Source organism: Notolepis coatsorum, assembly GCF_963971535.1.
Source record: "Notolepis coatsorum genome assembly, chromosome: 2".
NCBI classification, from domain to species: Eukaryota; Metazoa; Chordata; class Actinopteri; order Aulopiformes; family Paralepididae; genus Notolepis; species Notolepis coatsorum.
Window position 1 is genome coordinate 190254683 of NC_140166.1, and position 22234 is coordinate 190276916.

Below are 22234 nucleotides of genomic sequence, written 5' to 3' on the forward strand. Positions count from 1 at the left end.
AATAATAATAATAATAATAATAATAATAATAATAATAATAATAATAATAATAATAATAATAATAATAATAATAATAATAATAATAATAATAATAATAATAATAATAATAAATGGCAAGTAGCCTAAGCATACGTTGTATTTGTTAGTGGTGACCAACCCCCCTTCCCCCAGAATAGCCTACTACTTACTGTCATAGTTTAGATTCATCTCGCTCGTTTTATCTGACATCTTTTAGCCATGACTGTTATGGTCAAATACAGTGATCCTTCGCGGTCCATTACTTTGGTCTTATTCAAAATGGCAGCCTAGTGTCCACAACAAGTAATGCGGTTATTATGTCAACATGTCACTTCTTAGACTCTGTGCCTTTCAAAAATGTCTGCATCATTTTGGTCTAATTGAAAGATGTGTACGCCGTGTCTCTCATGCAGACCACCACTGCCAACCCCACCTCACGATACAGAACACTGTTCAAAGGCGAATATCAGGTATGTGAGCTTATCACTTGCCCTCTCCTGTCCTGTCAAACCATGCATGTTAGTTGGCTCCTCACGGCACTCAAAATGATAATATATATTATACAACGTGTTCAAGGCAACATCACAATTTCAACCCGACTTGCTGTAATTTCTGTATAGAACAACCCGTTAAACAAAGCACCCATTCCACGAATAACGTTACGATTGATTGATTGAACATTTTATTAACAGATTGCAGAATGGGTACAGTACAGTACAGCTCAATACATACAATTGTTAAGGGGATGCAGACCAGAGAAAGACTTTCGTCTTGTTTACATCAGGGTCTCGAACTCGATTCTTGTACCGGATCTCCTCCCTGGTAAACAAGAATACCCTGAAAGTGAAGACTCTGGCAGGAGCACTCATTCAAGGGTACTACGACTATGCTTGCACCTCATGGTACCAAAGCACCTCAAAGGCACTAAAAACCAAATTACAAACATCTCAAAACAAACTAGTCAGACTACTGCTTGACCTGACTCCTAGAACCCACCTCACCCCTGCACACTTTGCCAACCTAGGATGGCTTAGAGTAGACGACAGAGTACAGCAACTTGCAATGGGCCTGGTCTACAAGATACACTACACGACCAAGGTACCCATGTACATGTCAAAATACTTCCCAAAGGTCAGTGAATACCACGATCACAACACCAGAGGGAGCTCCACAAATCATGTAAAACCCAGATTCGGCTCAAACAAGGGACTAAACACGTTTCGCAATTATGCCACAACAATGTGGAACGCCCTACCCAAAGCTGTAAAGGAATGTAAATCACTACCCACCTTCAAAAACACTCTCAAAGAACACCTACGGGAGACTGCAATTCAAAACTGGCCCCTACAAATGTCCTAACCCAGTTGTACAATAAAGACCAAGCATGGCTTTGTCAGTATTCCAATGTACAGCCCCACCCAACCCCACCCCACCTACCCAACCTCCTCCAATGTACAGTTTCCATGTCAAATGTATGTCAGTACTCCAATGTACAGTGTGTCCCCCCCTACCCAACCCCCCCCCCACCTCCAATGTACAGCCCCACCCCACCTACCCAACCTCCCCCAATGCACAGTTTCTATGTCAAATGTATATACTCTTCTTCTGGATTTTTTTTAGTATCACAAACAGTACTGTATTTGAAAATCTGGTATGTCATAAATGTATAGATGTAGCAGTACTGTCTATCTGTATGTCATGTGTGTCATATGATGAATTGAAAATGGGGGACCCTGATGGAAACAAGACGAAAGTCTTTCTCAGGTCTGCATCCTCTTAACAATTGTATGTATTGAGCTGTACTGTACTGTACCCATTCTGCAATCTGTTAATAAACTTTTCAATCAATCAATCAAGTCCCCCATTTTCAATTCATCATAACATATATGACACACTACATACAGATGGACAGTACTGCTACATCTATACATTTATGACATACCAGATTTGCAAATACAGTACTGTTTGTGATACAAAAAGAGTCCAGAAAAGAGAGTATATACATTTGACGTAGAAACTGTACATTGGAGGAGGTTGGGTAGGTGGGGTGGGGTTGGGTGGGGGGGGACGGACGGACTGTACATTGGAGGTGGGTGGGGGGTTGGGTAGGGGGTGTGTGGGGGACACTGTACACTGTACAAGCAAAACTGTACATTGGAATATTGACAAAGCCATACTTGGTCATTTACTGTACATTGGAGGGGGTTGGGTTAGGCCATTTGCAGGGGCCAGTTTCGAATTGCAGTCTCCCATAGGTGTTCTTTGAGAGTGGTTTTGAAAGTGGGTAGTGATTCACATTCCTTTACAGCTTTGGGTAGGGCGTTCCACATTGATGTGGCATAATTGCGAAACGTGTTTAGTCCCTTGTTTGAGCCGAATCTGGGTTTAACATGATTTGTGGAGCTCCCTCTGGTGTTGTGATCGTGGTATTCACTGACCTTTGGGAAGTATTTTGACATGTACATGGGTACCTTGGTCGTGTAGTGTATCTTGTAGACCAGGCCCATTGCAAGTTGCTGTACTCTGTCGTCTACTCTAAGCCATCCTAGGTTGTCAAAGTGGGCAGGGGTGAGGTGGGTTCTAGGAGTAAGGTCAAGCAGTAGTCTGACCAGTTTGTTTTGAGATGTTTGTAATTTTGTTTTTAGTGCCTTTGAGGTGCTTTGGTACCATGAGGTGCAAGCATAGTCGTAGTACCCTTGAATGAGTGCTCCTGCCAGAGTCTTCAGGGTATTCTTGTTTACCAGTGAGGAGATCCGACAGTAGTACTGCTACATCTAATACATTTATGACATACCAGATTTGCAAATACAGTACATGATAATTAATATCAGTTATATTCAACTAATGACAAATGTAACGTTATAGCAATAGCTGGTATAAAATCTGCAGTCTTTATCACATAGAGCCATGATGGGCTCGGGTCCGTCATCCATCCTCATCAAATCTCTTCTTCCAGGGACAACTTGGTGGTCACAACGCAGACATTTCTCACCTCTGATTCCAAAGACGGAGGATGGGAAGAGACGTGTTCTGGAACAAAATCAACTGCTAGACGGTATGTGGACTTACTGTAATGCTCAATTTACTTAACCATCTCTCTCTCATTGGAGCATAACCGTACGTTCAGACACAACGCGAAGCTAAATATAGTCTCGCTTTGCCTCCTCGCTTGACGGTTGATAATAGCAGGAGTTTCACTACAGTAGCATTGTTGGAATTTGCAAAAACGCGACCATTTCTAATGTAACCCATTCAATGTTTATTGTCTACAGAGCATTCACAAGATTCTATTTCATATTCATTGTTAACTAAGATATATCTATTCCCTAAAATTAGTTTCGCATTGTATCTGAACATAGGCTCTTGAATAATCTTCTCTGTCTCCCCCTCAAGATAGCCCTCTTAGAAATACATTTGTTTCAGAAACACAGAGAGAGAGAAGTCACTTGCTACATTTTACATTTAAATTGTAGTCATTTTGCACATGCTCTTATTGAGATAACCTACTTACACATGCATCAGTAGAATGAGGTGCAATGATTCTATCACTGATGTGTTGTCGTTCTCTGCAGTGCTGGAGGCCAGGATCCAGCAGCTTCAGTCTGATGGTGTTATAGATGTCCAACATGCAACGGTGCACTTTCTCAAAGCTCCATCAGGGAGAGGGACTCTTGCAGAGAAGCCTCCCAACAGTGTATCCTGGGGGAAAGGAGACGCCCCTGAATCAGAACAGACTGTCGTCAAACCTAGCCGCTGGACGGAAAAACTAAGACGAGAGGAGAAGGAAAAGGAAAAGAAAGCCCTCCAGACGAAATTTCAGAAGAAATTCAAAGACAGGCCCACACCAAAATCCAAAAGCAGTAGCAGCAAAGGTAGCCAGATGCTCCCTGCTACATCAAACAAAACCATATCTACAGCAGCCAAGAAGACCACTCTTGCAGAGAAGCCTCCCAACAGTGTATCCTGGGGGAAAGGAGACGCCCCTGAATCAGAACAGACTGTCGTCAAACCTAGCCGCTGGACGGAAAAACTAAGACGAGAGGAGAAGGAAAAGAAAGCCCTCCAGCCGAAATTTCAGAAGAAATTCAAAGATAGGCCCACACCAAAATCCAAAAGCAGTAGCAGCAAAGGTAGCCAGATGCTCCCTGCTACATCAAACAAAACCATATCTACAGCAGCCAAGAAGACCACACCCACCGGTAAGAGGAGCAAAGCCACAAAAGAAATGTTGTCTGAACAAACTGAGGCTGCACTGCCTTCATCAACTACCACTGCGGCAGCTTCTAAGCCCCATAAGTCCTCTAAAAAAGGGAAAGCGAATATCTCTAAGGAGCAGCCCTCCAGCAAGAAGGGCCAGAGCAAGGCTGTTACTGAACCCACAGCCATGTCTAAGAAGAGGGCAGATGTGATGGCTGATGTGGAGGACATGGAGAGACAGCTCAACCTGCAGATCAACCAGTGGACCTCCTCAACCTGCCCAGAACGCCTCCTGGAGGAGGATGCCGTCTCTAGTGACTCCGAGCTCAGCCTCCGCTCCTACCTGGAGGCGTGTGTGTTTGCAGGGGACATTGTCCGCGCACAACGCACCCTGGTCCACCAGCACAGATGCCGCAACATACTCAATATAGGAATCTACAACATCATGATGCGGGTCTGGGCCAAGAGGGTAAGAGAGCTACAGCTGAACAAGTAACACATTAGGTCTGAAAACCGAGCTTATTTGGATTTGGCTATAGATAAGTAAGGATGCACATGACCCAATGCCAGGTCCCTCTGGGAAGGGGAGGGGCCCTTGCCCGAGGCCTTGCAACGTGCCTATCTATTCCCATTGTACGTTCTGTCATGAAACCCATATCTCAGGAGGCGCATTACTTACTAAACCAATGGTACTGGTGGACAGCTTAGGTAAACGATAGCTGATGGTGCACTGGACTTGCACTTTTCCTAAAGCCCCCCCCATAAATTTTTAAATCATTTTGCAATGAGCAACTTTATCAAAAACACAACTTCCAAACAGACTAACGTCTCCAGACCGCAACGCTAGAGAAACTATGCTTGTTGTGAGTGGTGCAGTCAAGATCTGTAGTCATTGTGGGAGGTGTGCTTATTGATAAAGTTGTGACCTTTCGAACCCCAGCGCATCAGCTATATTCTACCAAAGCTGTCCACCAGTGTGATTGGTTTGGTAACGTATAATGTGCATACTCTATATAGGTACGTCTTAGAGCCCTCTGGTGTATTCCCCCTGTCACCCTTGCCAGAGGGACCTGGAGGCATCAAAGTCACTGTGCTAATCAAAATGTTCATGTCAAGATCAGAGTAATGCACAGAAGCTGCGGCAATTAACTTTAATACAGGCCTCAGTCAGCTTGTCTAAAATGTCCAATGTCATTGTGGCTATATCTAGTCAAAGGTCTCCGTTTGACTGTATTTAGCCTCAGTTAAATTGTCCCACAGAAATGTATCTTGTATGCTAATTATTAAAATAGTTTTCACATCTTTTACATCCAGCCTAGTGTAATAAGCAATAGAACTGTCAGAATGAAATTAAATTAAGGCCGCAACTAACAACTATTTTCAACTGTTGATTTATTACTTTGATTAATTGATTAAACGGATAAAAAGCCACATTTTAATGCGAAAAACAAAACCTTATTCCTCGTCTTGTACAATGCTCTTTCAAACAACTTGCAAATTGATGGTTATAAAACAAAAAGCAAACGTAAATGTATGCTATATACGCTGCATATTTAAGACTGTCATAAATATCATCGTCTTTTTTCACATTTGAAGAAACTGACAACACTCAGAATAGTTATGTTGATCAAAAAGGACAATGCTATTTTTACACTAAGATCAGCTTCTACACACGTCATCTAGTGCAGTGTTTCTCAACTGGTGGGTCGCGGGGCCATTTTGAGTGGGTCGCGGATGTGTATATATATATATATATATATTTTTTTTTATTATCTTTTTTTTGCACTGCCTATCTTTGTGAAAGTGGCTTCTCAGCTCTGGTCCAACTGAAGACAAAGCAGAGGAACAGATTGGACATTGAGCATGACCTCAGAGTTGCTTTGTCTACCATCACCCCAGACTTTTGTCAGGAGCAAACAACATCCCCAGTTATCCCATTAGTTCCCTGGGATGTTAAGCTAAGAAGTCTACTAAGAAGGATATATTATTATTATTATTATTATTATTATTATTATTATTATTATTATTATTATTATTATTATTATTATTATTATTATTATTATTATTATTATTATTATTATTATTATTATTATTATTATTATTATTATTATTTTATTTCATTGTGTTTTTAGCCCTAGTTGCACTTTTGTTGCAACCCCAGTTATCCCATTAGTCCCCCCAAACTTACTGTAGGTCTGTTATGTTAAGCTAAGAAGTCTGCTAGGAAGCATAATTATTTATTATTATTATTTTATTTCATTGGGTTTTTAGCCTTTGCACTTTTGTTGCAACCCCAGTTATCCCATTAGTCCCCCAAAACTTACTGTAGGTCTGTTATGTTAAGCTAAGAAATCTGCTAAGAAGCATATATTATTTATTATTATTTTATTTCATTGGGTTTTTAGCCCTAGTTGTACTTTTGTTGCACTTTTTTGTGTTTATTTTATGTTTTTAACAGTGCATGAAAGATTGTGTATTACTGCAAATTAAATTCTTTTTAATAAATCATAGTGGTTCAAAAATTTGGGTCGCGACTTAATGACTAAGGAAAATGTTGGGTCTCGAGGCTAGACCAGTTGAGAACCACTGATCTAGTGGATCTGCAACTGCACAATTCCCAGCCTTTTGGCAGAGATTGTTATTCATTAAAAAAATATTTAAAACTCATATTTCACCTCAAGATGCAAGTAGTTTCATTGTTGCCGCCATCTATAGTGTTATGGATTTGATTTGATTGAAATTGGGAAACATTTCCAAAATTCCAGAGCTTAACTTCCCACAGAACATTTCCGGAAATGTCCTGGAACGTTTCTGACTTTTTTCGCAACCCTAAATGCATAAATGGGTGTTACAATAAATGGGTGTTATAAAGCACAGCCCAGTGCCTAATGATTGTTTCCTATTGGTAATACCCATAATAGAAAATACAGCACACAATTAAATTCGTTTAAGATGTATTTTAAACCCTTAAACATTTTCTACATTGAATAATATTTGTATAAATATGTTTTTTCCCCCACCAAAGTGTTGAATAAACGACTGAAAATGGCTTCGCATTTCTACACCTTTACCCTCATTGAGAATGCAAGGATCTATGAATATGCAAAACAAGCACCCATTGATAGTTACCACACGTTCCAAATCGGCAGCTTATACTTTCAAGACATGTCAATACCTACTAAGCTTTCTGGGTTTCTGAAGCTAAACATGTCAAGTTACCATATATCAGACCACGATAGGTCCAACTCTCATGCATGTGTGCGACAAGTTCTGCACAAATAACAATCTGTATCAAATTCATCCATAAGATCTGTATCTGTATTGAGTTAACCATCAAATTACATGTTTTTCCCTCCCCTTTGTCTGCACCTAATTCTCATCTATTTATCACTGTGTCAAAGAAGTCACTGTAGCAGCCATAATGTAAGTTTCAGTATTCTCTATGGTGTTGTATGGTTAGTTGTACTGTCCCTTTAGGTGGTGGGCTTGTTCACTGGGGTTTGGCGGTAATGGGAGTGTTAATATGGAATTTCATTCACCTTTTCACTTGGTTGACAGTTTACGGAAAGAGGGGGGTGAGATTGGAGCGCATATTTTCTATTGACCGCAATCGCAAACGCAAGATAGTATTACAAGAACGCAACTTCGCAAGAATATAGCATCCAATAGAGCAACAGTATTAGTATTAGTGTATGTATTTACGTGTATGTAATCTGTATCAGTAAGCGAAAGAATAAAAGTTTGAAAAGCATATTCTGGACATGGAACGGAATTATTTTATGATGCGCGTCAAAGTGTTTGTACTCCTCTGCTTAGCCCCTCGGCTCGGCTTGTTTATGAAAGCCTACTGCCGCAACAGTCACTAAAGTAATTTCCTGTCCTGAACCCTCAAACCCTCAACAAATTGAATTGAATTGAACTGAGGTGATTATGGGCAGTGAAGCTTCAGTACATGGAATTATGTATTTTAAAAACACTGTAGATCATTAATAGTAATGGGAATGGGAAAGATTATTTTTCTTTCAGGCATACAGTAACAGCCATCAATTATAATAAATGTTTTCCTCACATTCCACTTTCCTTACATTGAGAACTCGTAACTCAAACTCAAAACTCACGAAAAACAACACATTTTTTTTTTAGCAAAATGCCCACCTGAGCGAAATTACAACCTAAAGGTACATTTCAGCAGAATTCCACTTTGAGAGTGTGTAGAAACGAGTACTGCAGTAGGTAACCGTCCTCCCCGTGTGTGTCTCTCTCCCTCTGAGTAGGGCTCGTTGAGGTAACCGTCCTCCCCGTGTGTCTCTCTCCCTCTGAGTAGGGCTCGTTGAGGTAACCGTCCTCCCCGTGTGTCTCTCCCTCTGAGTAGGGCTCGTTGAGGTAACCGTCCTCCCCGTGTGTCTCTCTCCCTCTGCGTAGGGCTCGTTGAGGTAACCGTCCTCCCTGTGTGTCTCTCCCTCTGAGTAGGGCTCGTTGAGGTAACCGTCCTCCCCGTGTGTCTCTCTCCCTCTGCGTAGGGCTCGTTGAGGTAACCGTCCTCCCCGTGTGTCTCTCTCCCTCTGAGTAGGGCTCGTTGAGGTAACCATCCTCCCCGTGTGTCTCCCTCTGAGTAGGGCTCGTTGAGGTAACCGTCCTCCCCGTGTGTCTCTCTCCCTCTGAGTAGGGCTCGTTGAGGTAACCATCCTCCCCGTGTGTCTCCCTCTGAGTAGGGCTCGTTGAGGTAACCATCCTCCCTGTGTGTCTCTCTCCCTCTGAGTAGGGCTCGTTGAGGTAACCGTCCTCCCCGTGTGTCTCTCTCCCTCCGAGTAGGGCTCGTTGAGGTAACCGTCCTCCCTGTGTGTCTCTCTCCCTCTGAGTAGGGCTCGTTGAGGTAACCGTCCTCCCCGTGTGTCTCTCTCCCTCTGCGTAGGGCTCGTTGAACCAGATCGGACGTGTGTTTATCCTGGTGGAGGAGGCCGGACTGAAGCCTGACCTGGGGTCTTACTGCGCTGCTCTGGAGTGTATGGGCCGCAACCCCAGCCTCACCCCTCGTGCCATAAACAGGTAGGCTGAGAGATGCAAAGGCTATAGACCTGTTCGCTGTTTACAAACATGCCATGTTCGAGCCAATCAGCAATACCAACTCACGTATCACGTGACTAAGTTACCCCGGACCTGCGTGAGCTGCTGCACCAAAAGAAGTACAATCAAGAGTCAAGAGTTTTATTTGTCACGGCATACAAGCATACAGTGAAATGCGGGTGGTCATGCCCGCGGCGATTGTGCAATAATACAAGTAATAAAATAAGACATTTGTGCAATAATACAAGTAATAAGAATAAGACATAACAGGTATAATGTACATACAGTTTACAAAAAGCATGGTAAAGACATGCTAAGTCCTGCGATAGTGCAATACAATGTTAGCTACGGATGAGGCACTGGGTGTACACTACTATACAATACTATACTATACAATCTACAGTTATACTATATATCCTTATGCTATCTTGCTATATCCATCTATTTACTATACAAGAACCACTCCTGTTATTTTTTCTTTTCAAGTGACCTTTTCATTGTGTAACGTGACTGTTGAGTGTGCAGCATGTGTGTGTGTGTTCGTGCTAAAGTGACTGTTAGTGTGTGAGCGTATACAGTATGTGTGTTGTGTGTGTTCATGTGTGCTTGTGTGTGGAGAGTTCAGTGTTCAAGACTCTGATGGCCTGGGGGAAGAAGCTGAGCCGAAGTCTCTCTGTCCTAGTTGCTGGTGTGCGCAGGCGTTTGCCTGACCGCAGCAGCTTGAACAGGCTGTTGTTGGGGTGGTGAGGGTCTTTCATTATTCTGCAAGCTCTGGATTTGCACCTCTTGTTATATAAGACCTGCAGGGGTGGTAGTGCAATACCCGTAGTACGCTCAGCTGTACGCGCACCACTCTCTGTAGGGCCTTCTTGTCCTGTGCCTTGCTGTTTCCATACCAGGCAGTGATGTTTCCAGTCAAGATGCTCTCTACAGCTCCGGAGTAGAAGGACTGGAGTATCTTCCCCGATACTCTGAACTTCCTTAACTGTCTCAGGTGGTAGAGGCACTGCTTCGCCTTCTTTACGACTGAGTCTGTGTGTGTTGTCCATGTCAGGTCCTCTGAGATGTGGACCCCCAGGTACTTGAAGCTGCTCACCCTGTTCACGGTAGTCCCGTTTATCCTCAGTGGTGTGTGTGTCCCCTGCTGTGTTCTCCTAAAATCCACGATCAGCTCCTTGGTTTTACCAATGTTCAGGAGCAGGCTGTTGTCCTGACACCAGCGTTCCAGTACCTCAACCTCCTCCCGGTAGGCCTTCTCGTCGTTGTCAGAGATCAGCCCCACCACCACTGTGTCGTCCGCAAACTTCACTATGGAGTTGGAGCTGAACTTGGCCACACAATCATGTGTGTATAGTGAATACAGCAGGGGGCTCAGAACACAGCCCTGTGGGGACCCAATACTCAGGGTGATGGTGTTGGAGGTCTGACCCCCCACCCTGACCGCCTGGGGCCTTTCACTCAGAAAGTCCAGTATCCAGGCGCTCAGAGCGGAGCTCAGACCCAGCTCGATCAGCTTGTCCACCAGTCTGGTGGGGACTATGGTGTTGAACGCTGAGCTACAGTCAATGAACAACAGTCTCACATAGCCCCCCTTCTGGCTGTCTAGGTGAGAGAGGGTGTTGTGTAGTACCTGAGAGACCGCATCGTCAGTGGACCTGTTTGACCTGTATGCAAATTGCAAAGGGTCCATATCACTGGGGAGGGAGGCACAAATGTAATCCTTAACCAGCCTCTCAAAACATTTCATGACAGAGGTGAGTGCCACCGGTCTGTAGTCATTAAGACCTGCTGGGGAGGATTTTTTTGGTACCGGGATTATAGTGGACACCTTGAAGCATGCAGGGACCACGGACTCAGCCAGGGATAGATTGAATATGGTGGTGAACACTGGGGCTAGCTGGTTAGCACAGGACTTAAGTATCTGTCCTGTTATCCCATCTGGGCCAGCTGCTTTTCTGGTGTTCACCCGCATAAATGCTCTTCTCACACTGTGTTCCGTCAATGAGAACTCCCCTGACTAAAAGTTGTTTCAAACGAAAACGGCTGGATGTCATTTAGCCAAATCAGCATGACTGTGATTGTGAGTGTGAGTCTTTCACCTTTTACATATCTAGCTTTGGCATGGATTGATTGTTTAGATCGCTAGCATGGCTAACAAATGCAAATATATTGTAGTCTGCCCCGTTGTTCTGAACAGGATTTACGCTCCTTTCTGCCTCGGGTCTGTGCGCGCATATTTGTCATGACGTCGTCGGCGAACAGGTCTATATGGGGGGAGCACGGATGCACACATGTGTACACATTACACAACAGAGAGTTCTATCATGTATCGGTACACACACAGATGTGTTGCGCTAGCATTGAAGTCATGTGGTCAATATATTTAATATTTCTCTAGAATAGTGCTAATGGCTGTGGTGTATCAGCATTGTGCAGGGACTGGTCAGGATTAACCCAACAAAGCAGAGGGTGTGACCGGCAGTACAAAGACCTGCCACCAGAGGTCATGTTATCATCATGACTGGAGAGATTGATAGTCTAGGTCAGTGGTTCCCAAACTGTGGTGCGCGAGCGCCCTCTAGGTGGTGCGTGACATGAAAAGGCTAAAAAAAAAATACAATAAAATGTCATAAAAATCTTAGTCAAACCTTTAGTATTATGGATATTAAACATGCTGGCAGAGTACATGCATCCATGTTGTCGTGAACATTTTAATTAAATAAAGAAATTCCCTATCCATAGTCGCCGTGGGAAGAGATAAAATTAAAAATTAAATCTGTGCACGGAGACCAGCAACAATTTTTTCTGACAGAAACCCATTGAGGGGTGCGTCAGCTAGGTCGGGAGGTGATAGGGGGTGCACGGCCAAAAAAGTTTGGGAACCGCTAGGTACTCTCTCGTCTAGACAGACGGTAAACACTAGTAAGCAGACATGCAGTCTTGAGTTTATTGCCACACAGGCCAACATGTTATTGCGTGCCACTATATGCAAAGGAACGTTGTTTAGGTTATTATTTGAAAACTATTGCAGAGTAGAGTTATCTCTTTTGGTCTCGGAGGGAAATTGCCTATTAGGGTTCGTACGGGTGCTGGAATTCCTTGAAAATGCTTGTATTTCAATGTGCTGTTTTCAAGGTTTTAAATGTGCTTGAATTGTGTATAAAGTGCTGGAAAGTTACTGAAATTGTAATTGCACTTTATACTTTAATAATAAATCGCTATCTGACTGAATAGTTTGGTTTGTTTAGACAAAGAAATAAAATAAGTCGGAGCGATTCGAGTGAGCTTATTTTGCAATCGCCTTTCACGCAAAATGAAATGTGGCTCGCCTCGACCCGTAGTGTTTTTAGCTGTGCCATCTGAGAACAGCGCGCGCGTGTGTGTGGTCAAAAATACCGGGAGGCTGTCGTTTCAATGAGCTCTGGCTCGAAAATATCAAATATAAGTCATGGTTGAAAAGAGGAGAACATGCTCGAGTAGCCGTCTGCAAAATATGCAGAAAGGACTTGAAGATTTTTACGATGGGGGAGAGTGCACTTTCGAGTCACATGCAAGGTGAGCTAATGGATCATAATATTAACGTGTCTCAGCCTGGCTCGACACTACAAGTGCTCCACCGGTCTCCGTAAATGTTAGTTTTAAAAATACCACTTCAATAATCGAAATAGTCAAGTAACAGCCCAGGCAGAATACACTATTGGAATTACAAACTTGTGTTTACCGGACTCTGTTTTCACCGCAGTGTTTTGAAATACGCACCATGTAAGTTAGCAAAGCGTTAACGTTAGGCGAATCAACGTTAGCTAATTTCCTTTCACTTGTTGTGTATTGAAATGGTATTTTATTTTTATAACGGAACATTTACGGAGACTGGTGTGGAGCAGTTGTTGGTTGGAACGCAGTAACGTACTGTATATGTGTATGTCATAAATGTTATGATGAATTGAAAATGGGGGACCCTGATGTAAACAAGACTAAAGTATTGCTCTGGTCTGCATCCCCTTAACAATTGTGTGTATTGAGCTGTACTGTACTGTACCCATTCTGCAATCTGTTAATAACGTTTTCAATCAAACGTGACGAGCCAGGCCAATTTTAGCATGTTTATTTATGGAATATGCAATCTAACAGCTAACGTGAACTTTACAGTTAATTACATGGATAATAATGTAGTTAGTTCATTCCAGGCCACCATTAGGCTCTAAAATTCATAGGCAGTAGCCTATAAATGAAAATGAAATATAAATGCATAATATCATAATGATCCATTTAGATTAGATGTCAACATTAAACAATAAACACTCTTAAAATTAAGTGCAACCAGTGAGATTAAATTAAAACACTTTGTTTTATTTATAACATGATGTTGCTCCTTTTTATTTAGGCAAGAAGCATCAAATTCTGATGAAAGCACGACTAAATCCAGGTCCTGCATTAGTGGATTATTTCCAGCAGACAAGCAATGCATCAAGCAGCACAGCTACATCCACACCAACAAGCAGCAGTGTAGTGAGAGCCAGTACAGTGGAAGCAGCCAGTGGAGTAGCTTGCAGTGGAGTTGCCCCTCTACCATCCACAGGCTCATCCAAGAACCAGTCAACTAGCAACACCACAGGCACCATTAAATCATTTGTTACCTCTAATCCAACACTTCAAGCTGAAATATGCTGGGCAACAAAAGCTGTAACCAGCCACTATTCCTACCATTCATGTAATGACACGGGGGCCATGTTTCAAACAATGTTTCCTGACAGTGAGATAGCAAAACAATTTACTTGTGGGGAGAATAAAGTGGCATACCTCACCACATTTGGGATAGCTCCTCATTTCTCTTCCCTGATGAAGGCCAAAGCCAAGAAAGAATCTGGATATGTACTTCTGTTTGATGAAAGTCTAAATCGGGAAATGAAGAAATGCCAGCTTGACATGCACATGAGATTCTGGGATGATAATCGAGTAAACTCAAGGTATCTGACATCTTTTTTCATGGGCCATCACACCGCAAAACAAATACATGAGAAGGTTGAGGCAGTGTGTTCGGATATCGGCTTCCAAAACCTGATTCAGCTGTCTATGGATGGCCCAAATGTTAACTGGAAGCTATTCTCCCTGGCCCAGCAAAACATAGAAGAACAAACAGGCAAGACGATGCTAAATGTAGGAAGCTGTGGTTTGCATATACTACACAATTCCTTCAGAGGAGGGTGTGCATCCACAGACTGGGAGCTAGGAAATGCTCTGTCGAGCCTTAAATGGCTATTCAAAGATGTTCCAGCTCGTAGGGAGGACTATACAGCAGTCACTGGTTCCTCGTCCTTCCCTCTTGACTTCTGTAGTCATCGATGGCTGGAAAATGTGGAGGTGGCTGAGCGTGCACTAGAGATTTTGCCTTCTCTGAAAATGTACATTAATGCAGCCAAAACGAAAATAGTAACGGAACCATCTACTAAGTCTTTCAAGACTGCTCAGATGATTGTTCAAGATGACCTCTTCCCAGCAAAGCTCAACTTCTTTCTAATGGTGGCTAGGGAAATAACACCATTTTTGAAGTTATACCAGACCGACAAACCCATGCTGCCGTTTATGAGTGTGGATCTCACCAATATGCTGAGGAGTCTAATGGAGAAGTTCATCAAGCCCAGTGTCATGAAGGACGCAACTACCACAGTGAAGCTTCTCCAAGTTGATTATGCTGACCCAGTCAACCACATGGATGTCACCAAACTGAGTGTGGGATTTGTCACAGAGCGAGCTCTGCAGGAGCACATGAAGAAGAACTCAAATGCTGAGAGGCTGAGGCTGGAGTTCAGGCAGAACTGTAAGGTGTTTTTGCTGAAGATGGTCTCCAAGCTTTTTGAAAAGGCTCCACTCAAGTATCCTCTTGTTAGAAGCATCTCTGTCCTGGATCCTAGGGAGCTCATCAAGAGCAAAGAGAGAAGCACCCGGAAACTCACCACTTGTCTGCGGCTCCTTGTTGAAACTGGCCGCATTGAAGAGAAATCATGTGATGAGATTCTGAGGGAGTTTGGTCACTTCTATGACTACAGCTTGATGTCAGTGTCGGATCCCTTTAGGAACTTCAACCCAGAAAGTGGAAGGTTGGATGAATTCTATCATGAATGTTTATCCAACAAAGCAGAGTGGCGCCATCTATGGGGAGTAATAAAACTCCTCCTGATCCTTTCACATGGTCAAGCCACTGTCGAGAGAGGGTTTTCGGTCAACAAAGAAGTGATGGTGGAGAACCTCAAAGAGCATTCATTGATTGCCCAGCGGGTTATTCATGACCATGTGCAGAGTGTTGGAGGGCTGCTCAACATAGCCTACACAAAGGAGCTACTCCTCTCTGCAGCTGCTGCCAGGCAGAAGTATCACATGTATCTTGATGACCAAAAACGTCTAAAGCAAGATAAGCAGAAGGCACAGAAGAGGAAAGGACTAATGGAGGAGATAACCGAGATAAAGGCCAAAAAAAAAGAGAATGGAGGAGGATATAAGGGTCCTCCTGAAGTCTGCTGATGCCAATGCAGAAAAAGCTGAGTCTATAGGGAAATTGAGCTTCATCTCAAAGTCCAATGGCCTTCGAAGAGCTGCAAAAGAAAAAGAAATAAGTCTAGAGACTGTGGAGAAACTATTTGGTCTAACTAGGCCAATTATATTTTTTGCACTATTTTGTGTTCGATGCAGTGTTTTTCTCAAGGAGATGTTTTTCTTTTGCACAATACAAAGTGTTTGATTTTGTATACATTTAAGGCTCAAGGAGCTGATTGACTGCCTACCTCAAAGACTTATTATTTAGCACTTTTTTTGAGTAAATATTTAATTAATGTTCGCACTATTTTGTGTTGTTCGATGCAGTTTTTTCTCAAGGAGATATGTTTTGCTTTTAAAGTGTTTAATTTTTTAAGGCTCAAGGAGCTAATTGACTGCCTACCTCAAAGACTTCTTATTTTGCACATTTTGAGTAAATATTTAATTTACCACAGCCTGTTTGCACTATTTTGTGTTGTTCGATGCAGTTTTTTCTCAAGGAGATATGTTTTGCTTTTAAAGTAAAAGTGTTTGATTTTGTATACATTTTGTATACATTACATACATACATAAGGCTCCAGGAGCTGATTGACTGCCTACCTCAAAGTCTGTTCTCTTATTTTGCAAATTTTCATTAAATATTTGATTGAAATTGAAGTTTTATCTGGTGATTATTTGAGTGATTGTTTACCTACAGGAATGAACTAACTACCTTAACATTATTATCCATGTAATTTACTGTAAAGTTCACGTTAGCTGTTAGATTGCATATTCCATAAATTAACATGCTAAAATTGGCCTGGCTCGTCACGTTTGATTGATTGATTGAAAACATTATTAACAGATTGCAGAATGGGTACAATACAGTACGGCTCAATACACACAATTGTTAAGGGGATGCAGACCAGAGCAATACTTTCGTCTTGTTTACATCAGGGTCCCCCATTTTCAATTCATCATGACATTTATGACATACACGACATACAGATATACAGTAAGGTTACTGCATAACACATGGGCTCAGCCAGGTTATATATGATGCCAAGTCTACATCATTTTGGTTGTTTATAACTTTATAGCACAATAACATCTGATTTAATGTGATGGAAGAAGTGAAATAATCATTGAGTAAATATTTAATTTACCACAGCCGCATAAGATGCTGGAAAATCTTGAAAATGCACCTTGAAAATGCTTGAAAAGTGCTTGCATTTTGCCATGGAAAAGGTGTACAAACCCTATCATTACCATTACTGCCTGGTATTGAATAGTCAAATACCGGTAGCTGAAATACGATATTGGCATCTGACAAATTCCCCATTTATAAAATGTAAAACCAAGAGCCTAAACGAACTGAAGTGTCTTGACCTAATAGTCACAGTATTTTTTTTTTTTTATCCACTTTTTCTCCCATTTTCTATATTTTCTCCCATCCCAATTTCGTATCGTCCAATTCAACCCTCCCCTGTCACGGACGCTGTTTCTTGCCTCCCACAAGCCGGCTGCAATGTGGACTAAGTCATACATAGCACAAGTCCCCTCCGGTACTTGAGGTAACAGCAGTCGCATCTTTTCACCTGCGCAGCTCGATCTCTCAGTGGCGAGGAGTAACGCGTGGGAGGCTCACGTTGCCCCCGACACTTCCTGATTCTACTGCGCAGGCGCACCAACCGACCTGTAGGAGTCGCTGTCTACAATGCCCGATCCCCACCCATCAGTTTCCCACCCCCTAATACGGCCAATGTGTATTAGTACGGACGACCAGCTAAACTGAAAGCAAATGTGGAGCGCTGGGCTCGAACTGACGAGCCCAGCGTCTCCAGCATTCCGTGGTGAGCGCCTTGCCCACTACGCCACGTAGCCGCAATAGTCACAGTCTTTATTGTTCATTAAGTAATGGCTTGGGTCGGCACTCTGTGCACTAACTGTGACTGGAGAGTTCTGACTACCAGACGGTTCAATGGCTCTCAAATATTCGGATTCATCCAACCTGACCTGGCTTTGACCCCAAATTTCTTGGTCTTTCCCTCCATGGCTGATTTTGTTACTATAGCAACCTATAGGAAGCTGCCTTCAAGTGATCACCGTCTATTGTGTGTGTGCAGGCTGAAGGTTGTCCTATATTACTTTATTGTTGCATATCTCAAGACCAGCTGAAATCGTTGAGGGTATTCTGGTGACATACAGACATATTCTGGTGACAACGTTTTTTTTTTTTTTAAATAAATGCTAAAATAGATTCAACTCATTAAGTTGTTACAAGACTGAATTTGATGGCAGCAATATTCTGTGTTGAGTGGGGATTTGTTAGGCAACAACTATTTCCCAGTGCCAGTACAACCTTTTTCTGTTTTTCTATTTATTTATTTTAATCTAGTGACCCAGCAGACAGGCAGCAAGTTACAACAATTTAAAGCAAATTACAGAAACTGTTTGTCGTCATCATCATCAATACTTTTATCATATATTTTTTTTTTTTAACATTTAAATTTAGTTGATTTAAAGAGAATTTAAAGAAACACCTCAGTCCCTGATATGCCTACAAGCGCACGCACACGCACACACTACACACAGAGAAAGACCCACTTGTCTCACCATCAGGTATATTCATCCAACCTTTCTCATCAAGGACTCCAGTCCTGACTGCCTGCAGCCCCGTGGAGCAGCAACAAGACCAGCCTGACAGATCACCTTTGATGTGCACAATTAATTGAGTTGCATTGTCATTTACTTGCGCGCCACCTCCGACATAGATTCATCACATGACATTAAGCACGCCGGACAAATCCATCTCCACACACCCCTCATGGCTCCAGTTCGGACTAGATTTACTATAATGAATGTTCCTGCTTGATGGCAGCCAATAATATAATCAGCTGTCCTGCAGTCCAGGCAGTGGAGCTCGACTGATTGTGATTGATCATGTATTTCCTCAGAGGAGAAAGGTATTGTGTCATTGGAACAGAAAACCAGGCTCGGTCGCTTCCACCTAAAAGACCGGATGCATTGCCAAAGGTGCCACTACTTCTTCACAACAGGCACCATAGTTTTCTAAAGTGTGAAGCGTAGACCAATAGCACCTTGTTGCAAAAACTTAGGGGGAGTTGGCCAACCGCTTATCACTGTTGGCTTCAGTTCATTAGTTATTAAAGGAGTGCTCCCTTGGCCTCTATCATGATCAAAGCTGCCCACCCTCTTGTCTGAAGTACACACACACCTTCCTTGTCCCAGAGGATGTCACCCTATGCAGCGTGGTCCAATGACGGGGCAGGTTGCAGGGCAGCAGAGGAGGTAGTGGGTTGGTCCATCGATCAATGTAAGTTGATGCTGATGACATTGCTGTTGTGCAGTGGTGCTCCCTCACTCAGTCCCCGGCCATACAGCACATCCTGTCTGTCTGTCTGTCTGTCTGTCTGTCTGTCTGTCTGTCTGTCTGTGTCTACCCGTTCCTCTCGCTCTCTCCTCCCTCCCTCTATCGTCCCCCATATGTTAGTCCTCATGAGTATATAGACCCATATCCTCGCCTCTCTCTCCTCTCACACCAGACTGCTTCCCTGCCCGTCTCTCTCTCTCTCTCTCTCTCTCTCTCTCTCTCTCTCTCTCTCTCTCTCTCTTCTCTCTCTCTTTCTCTCTCTCCTCTCACACCAGACTGCTTCCCTGCCCGTCTCTCTCTCTCTCTCTCTCTCTCTCTCTCTCTCTCTCTCTCTCTCTCTCTCTCTCTCTCTCTCTCTCTCTCTCTCTCTCTCTCTCTCTCCTCTCACACCAGACTGCTTACCTGCCCCGTCTGTCTCTCTTCTCTCTCCCTCTCTCTCCCCCCCTCTCTCTCTCTCTCTCCTACCAGACTGCTTCCCTGCCCCATCTCTCTCTCTCTCTCTCTCTCTCTCTCTCTCTCTCTCTCTCTCTCTCTCTCTCTCTCTCTCTCTCTCTCTCTCTCTCCCCCTCTCTCTCTCTCTCTCTCTCCTCTCACACCAGACTGCTTACCTGCCCCGTCTGTCTCTCTTCTCTCTTCTCTCTCTCTCTCCCCCCCTCTCTCTCTCCTCTCACACCAGACTGCTTACCTGCCCCGTCTGTCTCTCTTCTCTCTTCTCTCTCCCTCTCTCTCCCCCCCTCTCTCTCTCCTCTCACACAGACTGCTTCCCTGCCTTCTCTCCCTCTCTCTCTCCTGTACGGCACACATGCAGACGTGCTCCCTGTCTCTCTACACGTTTCCATTGTGAGTGCTGTGACCTCCTCTGCCCTCTTGCTCTCCAGGGTGCAGCTGAGCAGCAGTCACAAGGCCGATGCGCTCCATCTCCCGACTCCTCTGCCCTCTTTGTTCGTCTGAGGCCACATTGGCAGCACCAGACTTTTTAATCCCCTCTTTGTTCAAGACTCTTCTCTCATTTGCTCGGAGCAAAATTGCACATTTAACATTTAACAAGAGAAGCCGAGACGTGACTTGGGAAAAGGTCAGAAATCTGACCCCGTCAGCTCGCTCTCAGTATTCTCAAAGACGCTCTTAACTCAAGTTATGCAGTTGATGTGAAAAATTACATAAAAGTACTGTCTCATTCATTCATTCATTCATTCATTCATTCATTCATTCATTCATTCATTCATTCATTCATTCATTCATTCATTCATTCATGCACTGCCAGAGCCTTGCTAGCTTCCGATTAGATTTTGCATGACGGCAGAGGTGCTGAGCCAGGGTTGCCCGGTGGTAATTGCTGCACTGTCTGTTATTTAAAGGATCACGCCAATTTACTTATTTGCCATCTACCCTGGAGTTAGACAAGCAGACACATACCCTTTTCTTCTCTGTGCATGCATTAGGCTTAGGGAACAGCCGCACCATTAGCCTAGCTTAGCGCCATTCACTGGAAGTAGGTGTGCCAGTGTAGCCTTGTTCCCAACAGTCACGAAATACACTCCAAATACAACTCCAAAACGTTCCTGTAAACATGTTGTGACCTGTGTATTTACCATGTGGGGGGAAAAAAATAAAGAATTATGACATTTTCGTTTTCTAAGCAGATATATACTCGGAACAATTTTCTGCCTAACCACTGCTGCCTGGGCGCAGTGATTTCATCACCTCAAAAGCCCAGTTTTTCAAAAAACAATATGTTGTGAACAATTACAGAAAAGTACTGTCTCTCATTCATTCATGCACGGCCAGAGCCCTGCTAGCGTCCGATTAGATTTTGCATGACGGCAGAGGTGCTGAGCCAGGGTTGCCCCCGGGTGGTAATTGCTGTTCTTGAATCAGCGTCTGGAGGAGAACGGCGTGGAGGGCAAAGGAGAGCTCTCTCACAGTCACAGGCAGTGGTCACAGCAGGTCCATGACAACATGTGTCTGCTGCTCCCGCCCCCTTCCCTGCTTCCTACCTTTCTAAAAAAAGTTCTGCATTTAACCTCAAGAGGGCAGTGCTACTACACATGGACAGACACCAGGCTGCTCCATCTGTGTTAGGGAGATGCCTCATAATTCTTGGCTTAAACAATATGTCACACACACACACACACACGCACACACACACCACACACCACACACCACACACACACACACACACACAAATGTGTACATAGTCATAGTACACACGATATGTTACAGTACAAAGGTTGGGCTGTACAAGAAGTAGACATGGAAGAGTATTAGTAGTCCAGTTGGAAGGATAAGGAGGTTGGGGGTGTACAGTAATAGTTGTGCTCTCTCTTGTTCATTGGCGGAGGCAGCACTGTTATCTGATCATTCTACAGTAGCCAGGTCTGTCCTCTCCATCTCGGTTTGTCTTTTCCTGTTTTATTATTAGTATTCACTCAGCAGATAATGATATCCTGTACACTACGTAAGCTACAGTATATCTTCTGATAATTCTCTGAGTATTGTAATACAAAGACTTAGCCTAATTATTGTGCTATCGGCTCTATCCTAAATCTGGTATGGATCATGACTGACGTGGGGCAATGAAATTGGTTTCAAGCCAAATGTAATATCGTTAGCCTCATACGAAGACTTTTGGAAAAGAACAAAAAACAAAATTTCCAGCAAATGTGTACGAGTTTTTAATTTATATTTTGAAAATAATTTCCACAAGGTGTATCAACAAGTTTGCAAAAACACAACAACCATTGCGTAACAAAATAAGGTGACTTTTAAACAAAATATGTCGTGATTTTTTTCCTCATACATACATACATGTCATACACTAAGGCAGTTGTTATAATTGCCTAAGTCATGCGATCGCCATCTCTGTATGTAACGTTAAAATGCACAAGTCATACGAGTGAGTTAGGCAGATGGGGATTTTTTAACGTAACAAGTGTTCTGATTGGCTGAGGACATAGGCACTAAGCCAGGGCGATGCAGCAGTATGAGAAGATTACAGTTAGGAAAATCTCAATTTGCCAAAAAAATTACTTGGGCAATTATCGTATGAGG

General features: G+C 43.2%; 1 protein-coding gene across 1 annotated transcript in view; it reads left to right on the forward strand.

Annotated features, from left to right (window-relative positions):
- Positions 1 to 332: 332 nt before the first annotated feature.
- The window catches only part of polrmt (polymerase (RNA) mitochondrial (DNA directed)), a 142162-nt gene continuing 120260 nt past the window's right edge, over positions 333 to 22234 (forward strand). The window contains exons 1-4 of the mRNA XM_084309294.1: positions 333 to 488; positions 2975 to 3073; positions 3591 to 4684; positions 9128 to 9261. Coding sequence (XP_084165420.1) covers positions 344 to 488; positions 2975 to 3073; positions 3591 to 4684; positions 9128 to 9261 — 1472 coding nt within the window. The 5' untranslated portion in view covers positions 333 to 343. The remainder of the gene's footprint in view (positions 489 to 2974; positions 3074 to 3590; positions 4685 to 9127; positions 9262 to 22234) is intronic.